This window comes from Sciurus vulgaris (assembly GCF_902686455.1).
Source record: "Sciurus vulgaris genome assembly, chromosome: 7".
NCBI classification, from domain to species: domain Eukaryota; kingdom Metazoa; phylum Chordata; class Mammalia; order Rodentia; family Sciuridae; genus Sciurus; species Sciurus vulgaris.
Window position 1 is genome coordinate 74,690,717 of NC_136467.1, and position 18,423 is coordinate 74,709,139.

An 18,423-nucleotide genomic window follows, 5' to 3' on the forward strand; every position below is an offset into this window, starting at 1 on the left:
ATTTGTTTATTTTTTGGTACCGGGGATTGAGCCCAGGGGCACTGAACCACTAAGAACATCCCCAGTCCTAAAAGTATTTTATTTAGAGACAGGGTTTGAAGAGGCTGGTTTTGAACTCGTCATCTTCCTGCCTCAGCGTCCCGGAGCCGCGGGGATTATAGGCTTGAGCCACCGCGCCCGTTTGCGACAGACCTTCTGAGACTTTCAAATATGCTTTGAAACTGCCCAAGAAAACAAAGCTCTAAAAATGTGTTGGAATTAATCTCAAGTGCTTCACGGATTATCAGCAATACTCCCATAAAAAAGAAATTCCTCATTTCTGGTGTTCTGATCTCTCGCGCTTAGAATTTATTTTCCTGCGGTCGTGGGGACTGAACCCAGTGGGGCTCTACCTCTGAGCTACATTCCGGCCCTTTTTATTTTGAGACGGGGTCTCACTAAGTTGCTGAGGCTGGCCTCAAACCTGCTACCCTTCCGCCCCGAGTCGCTGGGCCTCAGAGTTTCTCTAAAACTTGTACTGCTGATCCACTTTAGGGAGAACTTTCCCAAATGCTAAATCAAATCCAAATCCGGCAGGGACAACAGGCGGTAAAACAAATGCCTTTATGAAAGCGGGAGGCTAAGTCTACGCGTGGTAAGGTCCTAGGCTTTTTTCACCTCTGGAAGCTTTTTTTCGGTTCTGCTGAGTGGAAAGGGGCAAAATTGCCCCGTCAGTCCGGTACTACAGCGATTGCTCATGCGCAAAGGCAACCAGCCCTCCCGAATCTCCATGGGGAGAGGCGGGGTGAGGCGCGGGGCGGGGCGAGGCGAGGGAAGACCCACCCCTCCCATTTGCGGTGGCTTTAACTCCTTGCTGTCGCTCTTCCGAACTTCCTTTTCTTCCCCTCTGACCTCGGAAAAAAGGGGGCGGAGCCTTCAGGGGCGGAAGTCGCGGTGTATTGTGGGCTCGCTTAGAGCCGTGGAGTTCATCCTGAATGAAAGTGACGCGCCTCCGCTGACGTTACCCGGATAGGAGCGGGCGGCATTCCTATCCCGGCGGGGATTCGGGAGTCTTGGACCTCCGGTGCGGACCTAACCGCAAGGAGACGGCGGCTGTGGCACGGGGGGCGTTGGTGAAGGGGCGCGGCTCTGAGCGGCCCCACGACATGGCTCATAACAAGATACCGCCGCGGTGGCTGAACTGTCCGCGGCGCGGCCAGCCAGTGGCAGGTAACCTGGAGGGGATGTTCGAATCCTACTCCCCGACGGCCAGGGGGTGGGCGGACTGAAGAACGCAGCTTTTGGTGGGGTTTTGTGCCCGTTAGCGGTATTTCAAGACCGAGGAGTGCTCGGGTGAAGCTTAGTGGGTGAGAAGCAACACGGACGGGAGCGAGAAGGTCGGTGGATGGGGGGACACTTGTCACTCTTCCTATAAGGCTAAGTAAGTATTGTGAACAGGTAGGTAGACCCAAGGCTTCTGTGGCAATAACTGAGGACCCCGGAACACAGTGGGCAGTACTTTAAAGCTTAGTCAGAAGTTTGTGAACCTTTTGGGGTTCAACCTTCCCCTCGAAGAGGCAAAGGAGAGACGAATGTGGGTCTTGTGATATAGGGAAGACCAAGGAGGAGGAGAGGCGGTTCCTAGCAGTGAAATTGGTCGACCCCAAGACTGCGACTTGGAAAGTTTTTGGTTTTTAAGACTGTGTTTGTGGATTTTTCATCTTTATTGAGTTTAACATGCAAACTTTAAAGTGTACAGTTTGATACATTTTGACCACATGCACCCGCCCCATCCTATCACTTTTGTTCAAACAGAACTCCTGAGGCTGAGTTCTCTGAAATAAAAGGGTTTATTGAGCCATTATAGATGCTAGTCAACAAAAAACAAAAAAATAAAAACAAAAAAGCTACAGCCTCTGAACAAGGCTCCACACCTCCCAGTAGCAATGGTTGTGAGCAGTTGGATCGATGTAGGTTTAATTTAGGAACCCAGAGCGATTTTATAATAAAAATTGAAGGAGGAATACATGAGTTGTTTACATGGAATTTACATTGGCTATAGGTAAGCAGGACCTGATAATGAAAGCAGGGTGAGTTTTAGGTTAGGAGGACTGTCAGTAAGGAGAAGTATTGCTATTGGATTGGTCGAGGTCAATAATTTAAAAATTCTTTTGTAAACAGTTCCAGCAACTTGGGGTTTGGGTCAGGATTTCAACATACATTTAGAAAGGTAGAATAACTTTTTTTTTTTTTTTTTGCCGTGCTGGGGATTGAACTCAGGGCCTTGTCCTCTGCCGACTGAGCTATCTCCCCAGCCCTAGAATAACTTTTGTTTTTGTGTTTGGGGCTGCAGTGGTTAACTGATTAACTTCCCTTATCTCTTTCTCCATCTTCTGGCCCTTCTAATTAAATTTAGGACCTCTGGAATTTTTCTCTTATCATCCCTCAAAGTATCCAGTCACCCATTTGTAATCCCTTTCTTCTCATTGATCTGTTTCCTGTCATTATAGATTAGTTTGCATTTTCTAGAATTTTTTAATAACTGGAAACACTTAGGTATTTGTTTTGGAGGAGTGTTTGTCTGACATCCTCCCCCCCCCCCCTTCCTTCAGTTAGGGATTGAATCTAGGGCCTCACACAAACTAGGCAAGTGGTGTACTGCTGATGTACACCCCCAGCCTTTTTTCTTTTTCTTTCTTTTTTTGACACATTTTTGCTCAATTGCCCATGCTGGTCTTAAACTTTTGATCCTTCTGCCTCAGTCTCCTGAGTAACTGGAATTATAGGCATGTGCTCTTGTGTCAGGCTGTCTGGCTTCTTTTACTCCACATAATTATTTTGAGACTCATCCATTTGTGCATATGGTAGTTATTCCTTTTTATTGCCAAGTAGTATTCCCATTGTTATAAATACACCATAATTTGTTTATTCATTCATCTGTTGACATTTTGTTTTTTTGCCAGTTTTTAGTTATTACAAATAAATCTTGCTATGAATATTTGTATACAGTTCTTTGTATGGACATGTGCTTTCATTTATGTGAATTTCAAAGTAAGGAATGATTGAATTGTAAAGTATGCTTATGTTTACTTTTTTAGAGAAACTGCCAACCTCTTTTCCAAAGTGGTAACTTTTTATATTCCCACTGTCAGTGTGTGCCAGTTGCATTTGTTCTACATCCTCTGCAACACTTGATGTGATCAGTCTTTAATTTCAGCCATTGTAGATGTGTAGTAATATTGTAGTTCAATATTGAGTGTCCTTTCATTTACTTCTTGGTCTTTCATGTATCATTTTGTGAAGTGTCCAAAGTCTTTGATGAATTTTCTTTTTTTATTTTGAAACAATGTTTTGTTAAGTTGTTAGGGCCTCACTGATTTTTTTAAGGCCTTGCTAAATCGCTGAGGCTGGCTATAAACTTGTTATTCTCCTGCCTCAGCCTCTTCAGGCCACTGGGATTACAGGTGTGCATCACCATGCCTGACTCTTCTTTGCTGGTTTTTAAATCAGTTCGTCTTATTGGGGCGTTAGATTTTCTTATGTTGTAAATACAAGTCCTCTGTTGAATATGTGCTTTTGCAAATATTTTCTCCAGTCCGTGGTTTACCTTTCCATTCTTTTAATAGTTTCATTTGAAGAGCGAAAGTTCGTATTTTAACTAACTTGAACTTACTGCTTTTGATGTGAAAATGAAAGGATTATAGTAAGCCAAGAGTACTTACTAATTATGTACTTATTTACAGTGTATTTGTCTAATTACTTTTATTTATTTTTTGCAGTGCTGGGAATTGCACCCAGGGCCTTGCACATGCAAGACAAGCACTCTGCCACTGAGCTACATTCCCTCCCATCTAATTATTCAGAATTGTCCGAAGAGGAGATTCTGTGGTCACTTTTTTGCTCAAACTTTGTTTCTGTCAGTTTGTCAGCTTTTCTTCACATTTTGTATGCAATCCTCAGGAAAGACATAAACAGTGGAGAAAAATAATATTGAAAGAGAATATAAGCAAGTCATTGTGAGAATCTTTAAGAAACATGAATTGATTTTTAAAAAATTTTCTGGTTTTATGTATATTTTCAGTTGTAATGAAAACAGTTCTACCTGATAAACATTGTATTGTCTTCTTCAAAAAAATTTGATCACTTTGTCATTCTTTACATTTTTTTGTAGGCCCAATTTCCAGCTGTTTTCACTTTATTTCTTGCAGTCTCTAACAGTGCATAATACTTTTCTTCCTATGTGTATTTTCTGTATGGAATTATGAAAAAAAACTTTAACCTGAGATTTGACTTTCCCAGTCTGAGCATGTTTCCTGGATCCCTTGTTTACAGTTATCTACTGCACTCTCTTTATAAGGAAAACAAAATCATATAGAAGTTCTTGTCAAAGCGAACATTGTTATTTGGAGTTAGAAAAACAGTTTACACGTTAGAATTTGCACAGATATGTGTTGCTTAGGATCACATACCTGAGGACCTTGTGCATACAAGGCAAGTGCTCTACCATTGACCTACACCACTCCCCACCACTAGCCTTTATAGTTTTTCTTTTCCTTCCTTCCTTCTTCCCTCCCTTCCTTCCTTCCTCCCTCCCCCACCTCTTTCTTTCTTTTATTTTTGGTACTGGGGATTGAACCCAGGAGTGCTTAGGCATTGAGCTACATCCCCAGATCTTTTTATATCTTGTTTTGAGATAAAACAAAATTTTTATAAGAGTTGCTTAGGGCCTTTCTAAGTTGCTAAGGCTGGCATTGAACTTGCAACCCTCCTGCCTCATAAGTACTAGAATTGGTGCCCCACCACCTGGCTCTTAATGTTGTTGTTGTTTTTAATTTGAATTTTTTAGCATAAGATGTGAAAGATGTCAGTGACAGAATATCAGAATACTGACTTACTGGGCTGGGGATATAACTCAGTTGGTAGAGTGCTTGCCTCACAAGCACAAGGCCCTGGGTTCAATCCCCAGCACCGAAAAAAAAAAAAAAAAAAAAAAAAAAAAAGAACAAAAACAAAAAACAAAAAAGTGACTTACTGCTAGATTAATGACACAAATATGAGTCTAACTGAGGGTGCACAGTGGCAAGTAAGGAGCTAAGCTCTAGGCAGCTTTATACTTGTCTGAGAAATGGGGTTGTGTGTCTCACTTCCCTGCTGTGCAGTGAATGAGAAGGGTCAGGAATAAGGGGTGTGTGTGTGTATGTATATATTTTAAAATTTATTTTTAATTTTCTAATGATATTGGAGTATTTTGGCCTCCAAAGCTAGACTCTTGTGTTGAGTCACTAAGTTTGCTATGTGGTCTCTGAAAAGAATCTCAAACCTTCTAACAACTAATCTGATTCTCTGTTAGTAATTTATACTACTTTGGTTTTGATGCTTAGTAGAAAGGAAGTTGAGTCTAACAGAATTCTTATGTTTCTCTTGCTTTCCTTTTAAGTTCTGTTTCAGAGTCCTAGACGTGTTCTTGCCGTTTTTTGTATTTTGGAAGTGCACAGATAAGCAGTATTTTACAGTGGGGCTGGGAGAAGATTTGCCAGCTGTATTTTTGCAAGCTTTAGTGAGAAATAAAGGAGGATACACATTCCCTTTTATGATTGATTGTATATTCTGTGTTCCTTCCTTCCTTCCTTCCCTTTTTTTTTCTCTTGAGGGGTGCTGGGGATTGAACCCATGGGTACTTTACCACTGATTCAAATCCCTGACTTTTTCTTTTTTTTTTTTTTTTTTTTTTTTTAAATTTATTTTTATTGTAAACAAATGGGATACATGTGGTTTCAGTTTGTACATGGAGTAACAGCATACCATTTGCATATTCATATATTTACATAGAGTAATGATGTTTGATTCATTCCATTACTTTTTCCTTCCCCCCCACCCCTCCCACCTCTCTTTTCCCTCTATACAGTCCCTCCTTCCTCCATTCTTGTCCTCCTCCCACCCGCCATTAAGTGTCATCATCCGCTGATCAGTGAGATCATTCCTCTTTTGGATTTTTGAGATTGGCTTATCTCACTTAACATGATGTTCTCCAATTTTATCCATTTGCCTGCAAATGCCATAATTTTATTATTCTTTATAGCTGAGTAATATTCCATTGTACATGTATACCACCGTTTCTTTATCCATTCATCAATTGAAGGGCATCTAGGTTGGTTCCATAGTCTGGCTATTGTGAATTCAGCCGCTATGAACATTGATGTAGCTGTATCTCTGTAGTGTGCTGATTTTAAGTCCTTTGGGTATAGGCCGAGGAGTGGGATAGCTGGGTCAAATGGTAGGTCCATTCCAAGTTTTCTGAGGAATGTCCACACTGCTTTCCAGAGTCCACACTGCACTAATTTGCAGTCCCACCAGCAATGTATGAGTGTACCTTTTTCCCCACATCCTCTCCTACACCTGTTGTTGCTCGTATTCTTGATAATCGCCATTCTAATTGGGGTGAGATGGAATCTTAGTGTAGTTTTGATTTGCATTTCTCTTATTCCTAAAGATGTTGAACAGTTTTTCATATGTTTGTTGATTGCTTATAGATCTTCTTCGGTGAAGTATCTGTTCATTTCCTTAGCCCATTTGTTGATTGGGTTATTTGTATTCTTGGTGTAGAGTTTTTTGAGTTCTTTATATATTCTGGAAATTAGTGCTCTATCTGAAGTATGAGAGGCAAAGATATTCTCCCACTCTGTAGGCTCTCTCTTCGCATTGCTGATAGTTTCCTTTGCTGAGAGAAAGCTATTTAGTTTGAATCTATCCCAGTTATTGCTTCTTGCTTTTATTTCTTGTGCTGTGGGAGTCCTGTGAAGGAAGTCTGATCCTAAGCCAACAAGGTGAAGATGTGGACCTACTTTTTCTTCTATAAGATGCAGGGTCTCTGGTCTGATTCCGAGGTCCTTGATCCATTGTGAGTTGAGTTTTGTGCAGGGTGAGAGATAGGGGTTTAATTTCATTCTGTTTCATATGGATTTCCAGTTTTCTCAGCACCATTTGTTGAAGAGGCTATCTTTTCTCCATTGCATATTTTTGGCACCTTTGTCTAGTATTAGAAAATTATATTTATTTGGGTTTGTGTCCGTGTCCTCTATTCTGTACCATTGATCTACCTGTCTATTTTGGTGCCAATACCATGCTGTTTTTGTTACTATTGCTTTGTAGTATAGTTGAAGTTCTGGTATTGCAATACCCATTTCATTCTTCCTGCTAAGGATTGCTTTAGCTATTCTGGGTTTCTTATTCTTCCAGATGAATTTCATGATTGCTTGCTCTATTTCTGTGAGGTACGTCATTGGGATTTTAATTGGAATTGCATTGAATCTGTATAGCACTTTTGGTCGTATGGCCATTTTGACAATATTAATTCTGCCTATCCAAGAACATGGGAGATCTTTCCATCTTCTAAGGTCTTCCTTAATTTCTTTCTTCAGTGTTTTGTAGTTTTCATTGTAGAGATCTTTTACCTCTTTGGTTAGATTGATACCCAAGTATTTTATTATTTTTGAGGCTATTGCAAATGGAGTTGTTTTTCTCATTTCCCTTTTAGCTGTTTCATCGCTTGCGTATAAAAATGCTGTAGATTCATGTGTGTTGATTTTATAGCCTGCTGTTTTGCTGAATTCATTGATGAGAACTAGAAGTTTTCTGGAGGAGGTGTTTGGATCCTCTAGATATAGAATCATGTCATCCGCAAATAGTGACAGCTTAAGTTCCTCTTTTCTTATTCGTATCCCTTTAATTTCTTTAGTCTGCCTAATTGCTCTGGCTAGAGTTTCGAGGGTAATGTTGAATAGAAGTGAATAGAAAGAGGACATCCCTGTCTTGTTCCCGTTTTAAAAGGGAATGGTTTCAGTTTTTCTCCATTAAGAATGATGTTGGCCATGGGCTTAGCATAAATAGCCTTTACAATGTTCAGCTATGTTCCTGCTATTCCTATTTTTCTAGTGTTTTGAGCATGAAGGGGTGTTGTATTTTGTCAAATGCTTTTTCTGCGTCATTTGAAATAACCATATGATTCTTATCCTTAAGTCTATTGATATGATGGATTACGTTTATTGATTTACGGATGTTAAACGATCCTTGCATTCCAGGAATGAACCCCACTTGATCATGGTGCACTATCTTTTTAATGTTTTTGGATATGGTTTGCCAATATTTTGTTAAGGATCTTTGCATCTATATTCCTCAAGGATATTGGTCTAAAATTTTCTTTCCTTGATGTGTCTTTTCCTGGTTTGGGTATGAGGGTGATATTAGCTTCATAGAATGAGTTTGGTAGGGTACCCTCCTTTTCTATTTCCTGGAATACTTTGAGAAGTATTGGAATGAGTTCTTTTTTGAAGGTCTTGTAGAACTCGGCTGAGAATCTGTCTGGTCCTGGGCTTTTCTTGGATGGTAGATTTTTAATGGCTTCTTCTATTTCATTGCTTGATATTGATCTGTTTAAATTGTTTATGTCCTCCTGGTTCAGTTTGGGTGGAGCATATGTCTCTAGAAATTTGTCGATGTCTTCGGTGCTTTCTATTTTGTTGGAATATAGATTTTCAAAGTAGCTTCTCATTATGTTCTGTATCTCAGGGGTGTCTGTTGTGATAGTTCCTTTTGCATCATGTATTTTAGTAATTTGAGTCTTCTCTCTCCTTCTCTTTGTTAGTGTGGCTAAGGGTTTATCTATTTTGTTTACTTTCTCAAAGAACCAACTTTTTGTTTTGTCTATTTTTTGAATAGTTTCTTTTGTTTCAATTTCATTGATTTCAGCTCTGATTTTAATTATTTCCTGTCTTCTACTACTTTTACTGTTATTCTGTTCTTCTTTTTCTAGGGCTTTGAGCTGTAATGTTAGGTCATTTAGTTGTTGACTTTTCATTCTTCTGGAATGCGCTCCATGCAATGAATTTTCCTCTTAGTACCGCTTTCATAGTGTCCCAGAGATTTTGATATGTTGTATCATCATTCTCATTGACCTCTAAGAATTTTTTAATCTCCTCCCTGATGTTTTTTGTTATCCATGTTTCATTCAATAGCATATTATTTAGTCTCCAAGTGTTGGAGTAATTTCCTTTTTTTACTTTGTCATTGATTTCTACTCTGAATCCATTATGATCTGATAGAACACAAGGCAGTATCTCTATTTTTTTGTATTTCCTAAGGGCTGCTTTGTGGCATAACACATGGTCTATTTTCGAGAAGGTTCCATGTGCTGCTGAGAAGAAAGTGTATCCGCTTGTTGATGGATGGAATATTCTACATATGTCTGTTAAGTCTAGGTTATTGATTGTGTTATTGAATTCTATGGTTTCTTTGGTTGGATTTTGTTTGGAAGATCTATCTAGTGGTGACAGGGGTGCGTTAAAGTCGCCCAGAATTATTGTGTTGTGGTCTATGTGATTCTTGAAATTGAGAAGGATTTGTTTTTGATGTACAGGGATGCACCATTGTTTGGGGCATAAATATTTACTATCGTTATGTCTTCCTGATTTATGGTTCCCTTAAGCAGTATGAAATGTCCTTCTTTATCCCTTCTGACTAACTTTGGCTTGAAGTCCACTTTATCTGATATAAGAATGGAAACCTCCGCTTTTTTACTGAGTCCATGTGCGTGGTAGGTTTTTTCCCATCCTTTCACCTTTAGTCTGTGGATGTCTTTTTCTATGCGATGAGTCTCTTGCAGGCAGCATATTGTTGGGTCTTTCTTTTTAATCCATTCTGCCAGTCTATGTCTTTTGATTGATGAATTTAGGCCATTAATGTTTGAGGTTATTATTGAGAAATGATTTGTATTCCCAGTCATTTGGCTTATTTTTGGTTTTTAAGTCGGCTTGGTTTCTCCTTTGAGTGGTTTTTCTCTAAGGTAGTTCCTCCCTTTGCTGACCTCCATTGTTGTTTTCCATTTCCTCCTCATGGAATATTTTGTTGAGAACATTCTGTAGTGCAGGCTTTCTATTTGTAAATTCTTTTAACTTTTGTTTATCATGGAAGGATTTTATTTCATCTTCAAATCTGAAGGTTAGTTTTGCTGGGTATAGGATTCTTGGTTGGCAACCATGTTCTTTCAGAGCTTGAAATATGTTGCTCCAGGCCCATCTAGCTTTTAAAGTCTGGGTTGAGAAGTCGGCTGCTATCCATATTGGTCTCCCCCTATGTGTAATGTGATGCTTTTCTCTCGCGGCCTTCAAAATCCTATCTTTATTTAGGCATTTTTATTATAATGTGCCTTGATGTGGATCTGTTGTGATTCTGTGCATTTGGTGTTCTGTAAGCCTCTTGTATTTGATTTTCCATTTCATTCTTCAGGTTTGGGAAATTTTCTGATATTATTTCATTGAATAGGTTGTTCATTCCTTTGGTTTGTATCTGTGTGCCTTCCTCAATCCCAATAATTCTTAAATTCGGTCTTTTCATGATGTCCCATAGTTCTTGGAGATTCTGTTCATGATTTCTTACCATCTTTTCTGTTTGGGCGACTTTATTTTCAAGATTAAATATTTTGTCTTCATTGTCTGAGGTTCTGTCTTCCAAGTGGTCTAGTCTGTTGGTGATGCTTTCCATTGAGTTTTTTATTTGGTTTATTGTCTCCTTCATTTCAAGGATTTCCGTTTGGTTTTTTTTGAGAATCTCTATCTCTTTTTTGAAATGATCTTTTGCTTCCTGCTGGTGCTCTTTTAGCTTATTGGTATTATCATTCATTGCGTGCATTTGCTCTCATCTCATCCTTTGCTTTGTGAATCATCTTAATCATGTATAATCTGAAGTCTTTTTCTGACATTTCTTCTAACATACTGTCATTAGATTCTATTACTATAGAATCTAGATTTGTTTGGATCATTTTCTTCCCTTGTTTTTTCATGTTGTTCATGTATCTTCCCCTCTAGCAGTGCAGATCTGGGGTATTGCAGATTTCCCCCTATAGGCTTATAGTGGCCCTATAGGTTTCCAAAACCCTTTCTTTAAGGGGAGATCAATATTAGCAGTGCCCAAATCAGACTCTATGCAATCCTAGACCAAATAGCCCCTATGGGGACAATAACAAAATTGTCATAATAAACAAAATGTGTTCAAATGTTATCTTTGGTAAAACAAACAGGTTTGCAGTAAGGTCTGCAGTTTCTAATGGAGGACAAAGAGGATGCAGAGGGATGAAGAATATGGCTGTTAATGGGATAAGAAAAGAATATACAGAAGTTCTAGAAAATAGAAAGGGTGAGAGTGTAATCAAAAGAAATCGGATGTTAGCATGTAAATAAGGTAGAAAGCGACTCTGAGGGAAGAGGTAAACAGAAGGAAAAGAAAGCAAGAAACGTAAAGAAATAAAAACATATTTTTTTAAAAAAGGAGAAAAAAGAAAATCTACTGTATAACAGTTAAAGTAATGAAACCTCCCAGTGTTCAGTAGCCTGATGTATGAGAGGTACCTGACAATGAGCTTCAAGCCTCCAGTAGGCGTCTCAGGATGGGATTTGCTCCACCCGAAGATCGGAGCTACGGCTTCCAGGATTAACCAAGATGGCTGCTCTGGCTTCGAAATGTGTTGGCAAATGGGGAGCTGCAGCTCAGGGGTGGACATGGTCAGCTGGAGGTCCTGGAGACAGGATGCAGTTGGTCCGGCAGGGGTCCTGGAGGTCGGGTGTGTTTGGTGTGGTTGTGGGATCCAGGAGGCTGGGTGCAATCAGTTGGTCTGGGTTCCCGATGTTAGGGCACATTCAGTTGGTCTGGGGGTCCTGGCGGCAGGGAGCAGTTAGTTGATGTGAGGGCCCCAGAGGCAGGGAGTGATCGGTCGAGCTGAGGGATCCTGGAGACGGGACTCAGTCAGTCTGGCCAGGGGTCCTACAGGGCCTGGCTGTTGTCTCAAAATGGTGGCAGCCACGTGTAATCAAACCTGCAGGTACTGTAACAGTGAACTTCCAGGCGACAGCAGGCAGCTGGTTCTCCACTGGCGATCTACGGTCAGTCTGCTGGCAGCTGTCGGACGATCGGGAGGTGAACCTTGAGCGTTGGGTGATGGATAGGGGTAAGGCAGGTGATGGACAGGCGAGAGGCAGGCAAATGGCGGATGATAGACCCCTGACAGTGAGCAATCTGCTCTCAAAAAAGGCGTCAATATGCTGGCAGATCGCAGGTGATCACAGCAGACAAATGGGGTAAAAGCAGGGGATCGATAAGCAGCAAAAACTGCCTCACCGAGAAACAGATATCCTCTGCTTGAATCAGGCATTGCGGAGCAACAAGGAACACAGCCCTGTCATCTGTCATCTTGGGTCTCCTGACCTTTTCATTTTTTATTTTGAGGTAGGGTATTGCTAAGTTGCTCAGGCTGGTCTTCAGTTGGCAATCCTCCTTCAACCTTATGAGTAGCTGGGATTATAGGTGTGTGCTACGACATCTGGTTTTCCAGTTTTTTCTGATTATGAAAATAGTCATATTTACTGTATTTTTTGGATATTTTTTGTATTGAGGAAACTATTATGGTTGCTCAAATATTTTCATTATAAACATTAAGAAGCATCTTAGTAGTAGAATCTCACAAATTGGTGAGGCTGTCCTTGAACTTGTGATCCTCCTGCTTCAACTTCAACCTGAGAGTAAGGCGCGCACTTCTATGCCTGGCCAAATTTTAATTTTCTTAAAAATATACAGTTCAACATAAAATTATTTTATACTTACTATGTGTAAATAATTTATTAGGTACTGTGGAACTATAAATATGAGACACAGTGTTGTGACTCTGAAGACATTTTATTTGGTAAATACTTAAGTGTCTACTTAATCCTTAGGGCTAGAGAGATGGGTAATATATATAGTACCACATCTTAAAAAGTACACAGTCTGAAATTTGGGATATAACTCAGTGATATGTTAGGCCCTGGGTTTGATCTCCACTCCCCCCAAAAAAGGAAAAACCCCAAAACATGCAGTCTGGTGGGAGTAGCAAACAAACAAGTTTAAACATGGTACTGTTATAGCAAATGCAGTATGATTGTATTATAGAATATGAAGGGATACCAGAGCCATAGAACTTAATTATTTGCACTAAAGTTAAGGAAGAAGAGCTGTGAAGGAAAAAGATCATGAAAAGCTTCCTAGAGGAGGTGATACTTTAATTATCTTGAGTCTACAGAAGTTTCTTAGATAGATTATTGCAGGAGGGAAGGTTTGGAAAGTTCTGTTAGGATGGAATATAATGGGGGAGACCTTAGACTGAAAGTATCTGTGTTCTGGGGGATATCAGTGAAGATATGAGATTGGAAGATAGGAGCCAAATCATACAGGCTAGTAGGGTGTGATTAGGAATTTTAATATTTACATATATTTAGCGTGTACAGGTAAACATTGCAGTTTTTTTTTTTTTTTTTTTTTTTTTTTTGCGGTACTGGGGATCGAACTCAGGGCCTTGCTCTTGCGAGTCAAGCACTCTACCAGCTGAGCTATCTCCCCAGCCCAACATTGCAGTTTTTAAGCATTGGGATGAGATGATTTGACCTCAGTTGAAAAAAAGCTTTCTTTGACTTTCCTGTATTTAAAGAATTGAAGGAGATGAGAGTATAAGTGGGGATAGTATAAGTTAGGAACTTGTGGTAGTCCAGATGAAAGAAAGGAAATGAAGAGTAAAAGGCTGATTTGAAAGACATTAAATATGAAAAGTGGACAAAAGTTAGTGTTAGATTCAGAGTGAGGGAAAAGTGTCAAAACTGAGCCTTAAATTTCTGGCTTCTGCAGTGCGATGATTGTTACATTAGGATTTATTGGGAGAGCTGCAGGTTGGAAGACAGGAGATACTCTTTAAAAGGTCCTGGTTGCTCAATTGGAGCAAACTATTGGATTATGATCTGGAATTCAAAGAAGTTTGAGCTGGGAGATATACTTGTGAGAATCACTGACATAAATATATTAAATACTTGGTAGTTGATCATTCAGTATTTAAATAGTGTTAGGGGGCTGGGGAGATAGCTCAGTTGGTAGAGTACTTGCCTCACAAGCACAAGGTCCTGGGTTCAATCCCCAGCACCGCAGGAAAAAAAAAAAAGTTAGTTTCTCTAACAACTTTCCAAACTAAGGAATTCTGATTTACATATGGTTATTTCTCAGTTATATTTCTTACATTGTGTTTTAGGCAACTTCCTTGGGCAACTGTCCTGACTGATGATTCTTGGGACTCTTTTTATCTGCAATGGTGTCCTCTTAAACATGTGGCCTATAAGGTGCCATGGAAGAAGAGCAGGAATAGGTGATCTCTTAGGTGGTTTTATGGTTAACCTTGGGTGGTATAGCTTACTCTGGCCCATATGCCATTGGCTAGAATCTCTTCACATGACCCTCACTGAACTACAAGAGAAATTGAGAAATGTTGTCTTTCTGTGTATCCTAGAAGAAAATGAATGGAATTTGGTGACTAGATAGCATTATTTCTGCAATGACAGTGGAAAAGACCTTGCAGATTGAAGAATGTAAGGAGATTAGAGAACACCCCGAATGGAACCCGTATGTTATGGTTTGGATATGAGATGTCCCCCAAAGTCCCTGTATTAATGTATAAATGTTTGAATTATAAGAGCTGTAATCTGATAAGCCCATCCTAATTTGAATGTTGACTGGGTGGTAACTGTAGGCAAGTGGACCATGTCTAGAGGAGGTGGGTCACTGGTGGCATGCCCTGGATGGTTCTTCCCTGTGGTCCCTCCCCACCTCTTCTTCTGTGTGGCCATGACGGAACAACTTCTCTCTGCACCCTCTTCCCCCATGTTAGTCCTTACTTTGGGCCCAGAGCAATGGAGTCAACCATGTACTGAGACTTCTGATACGGTGAGACAAAATAAAAATTTTCTCCTGAGTTGTTCTTATCAGGTCTTTTGGTCACAGGGATGTAAAACCTGACTAAAACAATAGAATCCTGATTTAGAAACTGGGTAGAGAATAAAAGAGGGAACAGAGGGCTGGGTGCAGTAGCTCATTCCTGTAAACCTATCTTTTCTGGCAGGTTGCAAGTTGATGACCGGTTTGGGCAACTTAGTGGGACTTTGTCTTAAAATAAATAGCTTAGTGCTAAAGCACTTACTGAGCATGCATAAGGCTTTGGGCTCAATCCCTAGCCTCTAACGTGCGCGCTCGCGCGCGCGCGCTCTCTCTCTCTCTCTCTCTCTCTCTCTCTCTCTCTCTCTCTCCACACACACACAGAAGCAGAACAGGAATTGAAGAGGAATAACCAGAAATTAGATGACAAGAAAGTTTTTCTTGAAATACTATATAAAATGCTGCTGTTATTTTTTTTAAACTTAAAAAAAAAGTTTTTCTTAGTTGTCAGTGGATCTTTTATTTATTTATATGTGGTGCTGAGTATCGAACCCAGGGCCTCACATATGCCAGGCAAGCGCTCTACCACAGCCCCTGCTGTGATGTTAAGATACTAGAAAAGTTAGTAATAACTTGGAAGTCGTTCGGTGACCATGAGGGCTATTTACAGTTTGAATATGGGTTCAGAAGCTAGATTGGAATGATTGAAGAGTTTCTTGGTTTCAGATCTCTTAGAGCTTTGCAGCAAATCGCTGAGAACATGGATAGATGGTAGTGACCTACCTAAAAGTTTAATTCCTACCATGTAGATGTGAATGAGTGGTCAAAAGTTTTAGTGGCCCCAGAAATTAGGAGTTGAGAGAGCCAACTCACCCAAAGGAGTCTGGTGTTAGAACAAGGAAGATGTAGATTAACTTTCATTGGCCCATCCACCAATGCTGTGGATGGGCTTTAATCATCTAAGCAGATGCTTCTGGAATGGAAGCTAATAATGTTCAGAGGCTGGATGTAGTGGATTTAATTTACTAGAGGCCAGTGAGGACAAAAGATGGTGTACATATAGCAGTTGGAAGAAGAAAAAATGGGGTCAGATATAGACAGGTTTTTAGATTAACTGCAAAGGTGAAGTAAAATTCTGCCTGATGGTAGAGAGGTGTTGTTGAATAGCAGTTACATGCTTGGATTTTAGATCCAGTTCTTGGTTTGTGTCACTGTTCGTTTATTTATTTTCAAAATTTTTCATGCACATATGTAGGGTAATACCATCCCCACCCACTCCACCACTCTCCTCACTTCCCTCTGTACAATCCAGAGTTCCTTCATTCTTCCCTAACTACCCCCACCATGGATCAGCATCCTTTTATCAGAGAAAACACTTGGCCTTTGTTTTTTTTTTTGGGATGGGCTTATTTCACTTAGCATGATATTCTACAGTTCCATCCATTTACCTGCAAATGGCATAATTTCATTCTTTATGGCCGAGTAATATTCCATTGTGTATATGTACCACATTTTCTTTATCTCTTCATCTGTTGAAGGCCATCTCGGTTGGGTGCATAGTTTTGCTTTAGTGAATTGAGCTGCTATAAACATTGATGTGGCTGTGTCACTGTAGTATGTTGATTTTAAGTCTTTGGGTATAAACCAAGGAGTGGGATATCTGGGTCAAATGCTGGGTCAGTTTCAAGTTTTATTAGGAATCTCCATATTGCTTTCCAAAGTGGTTGTACCAATCCACAGTCCCACCAACCATGTATGAGTGTACCTTTTTTTCCACATCCTCCCCCAAATTTATTATTGCTTGTAATTTTGATAATTGCCATTTTGGCTAGAGTAAGATGAACTCATAGAGCAGTTTTGATTTGCATTTCTCTAACTGCAAGAGATAATGAACATTTTTTTCATATGTTTGTTGATCAGTTGTATTTCTTCTGTGAAATGTTCAGTTCCTTGGCCCATTTATTGGTTGGATTATTTGTTTTAAATTTTGTGTTAAGTTTTTTGAGTTCTTTATAAATTCTGGAGAGTAGTGCTCTATCTGAGGTGTGTGTGGTAAAGATTTTCTCCCATTCTGTAGGCTCTCTTTCACATCTTTCCTATCTTTTGACCCCTTTTTGTTCACATTCTGAAACAACTCTTATGAAATTTCTGAATTTAGATAAATTACTCTATTTTAATAATATTAAATATTTTGTTATTTATAGTACTGTAATTGAAACACAGTTGAAACTTTTGGGACCCTGTGTATATAGAATTGCACTTGTTAGGACATAACTCTTAGTAACCTTGTTTTTAGTTTAGTGAGGACACAAAGTAATTGTAAACCCTTTTTATTTACCAACCTATGAAAACACCAATAATGTTTAAGTATGATACCCCATGGAATTTAAGGAGTTAAAAGTACTCGATGTTATTTAACAATTCGCATTTTAATTTTGTAAATTAATCAGTTGTCTCTACAAACACATTTGAGTAAACCGATACATATTAACTCTAATTCACTTATTCTGTAAAAAGCAAGATATCAGACAAGTGTCCTGAACAGTATTTGCTGTCTCTTTCCTGTTGAAGAAAAGTCCTAGAAACAATTGAAATTAGACATTTTATTAACATCAATATTTTATTAGCTTGACCACCTAAAGACTTGGCGAGTTATTTTCAAAGACATTTTACTTTTATTAGTTTACCCAATTTGAATTGAACCTTTTTAAATCACGTGAATTAAAAGTATCTGGATCCATTTTTAAATTTTAATTTTAGGAGCGCTCAGTTTTGATACAGACAAAACATGATATCAGACAGCATGACATACAAATAAAACAAAATCAAAGGCCTTGTAACTTTATAGGTGAATCTCCATTGCAGTGTAACAGATGTTCAAAAACTCTAGTTGAATAAAAAAATAGAACTAATCAAAAAGTCATGAGCTCAAAAAAATGTAGAATTTAAAAAAAAACAAGAGTCCTGGAAAAATGATACGGCCGTTAATTACTTTAGTAAAGCACCATAAAATTTTCATTTGCTGGAGTTTAGGAAGACTCTTTTTGCCTTTTTTTCCTTTGGTTTGAGACCCGTCTCCTACCGAGCCTTTAGGCTTCCTTTATTTTCATTTCAATGTAAGCCTTGACTGAGATCTGGAAGGATCTAACAGGTTTTAACAGAAACCTTGTGCCTAGGGCATTTTAGCCATCTCATCAGGACAGGTTGGATGTCAAAGAAAATTATGAGACCTTATTTTCCATTACTTTTGAGAATGAAGCTACTTTGCTAAGTTCCTCACTGAGATATGCCAGTGGTTACTGAGCTGCCTATGGCTGCTTATCTAGGATTTATTTTCCCCTTTGTGACAAACAGGTTAAATCTTGCTTCATAGGTAAACTGAGGACAAGAGCTTGAAGTCAGGCCCCTTCTTGATATTCCTGGGGCAGAATATTGTCCTATGGTGGATATTTCCTGTAGTATTGAACCTGTGGATGACATAATTAAGCTTTACTTTTTGAGATCTTTTAATTCCTATTAGCTAAGAAGTTTAGGAGTTCTGCAATGGCCTTTTGATATTCCTCCTGGGTGGAGGCACATAAAGGATGTCATTTACTTACTGGACAACAATCACAGATGTTTTATCTCTGAATTTTGTTAAGTCCTTAGCTAAGGTTTGTCCAGAACAGGTGA

At 39.3% G+C, this 18,423-nt stretch overlaps 1 protein-coding gene across 2 annotated transcripts in view; it reads left to right on the plus strand.

Moving 5' to 3' along the window:
* The first annotated feature begins 933 nt into the window (after positions 1 to 933).
* RNGTT (RNA guanylyltransferase and 5'-phosphatase) overlaps positions 934 to 18,423 on the plus strand; it is a 344,105-nt gene continuing 326,615 nt past the window's right edge. For both annotated transcript variants that reach the window (XM_079146976.1, XM_079146977.1), the window contains exon 1: positions 934 to 1,209. In XM_079146976.1, the coding sequence (XP_079003102.1) occupies positions 1,146 to 1,209 (64 nt within the window). In that variant the 5' untranslated portion in view covers positions 934 to 1,145. The remainder of the gene's footprint in view (positions 1,210 to 18,423) is intronic.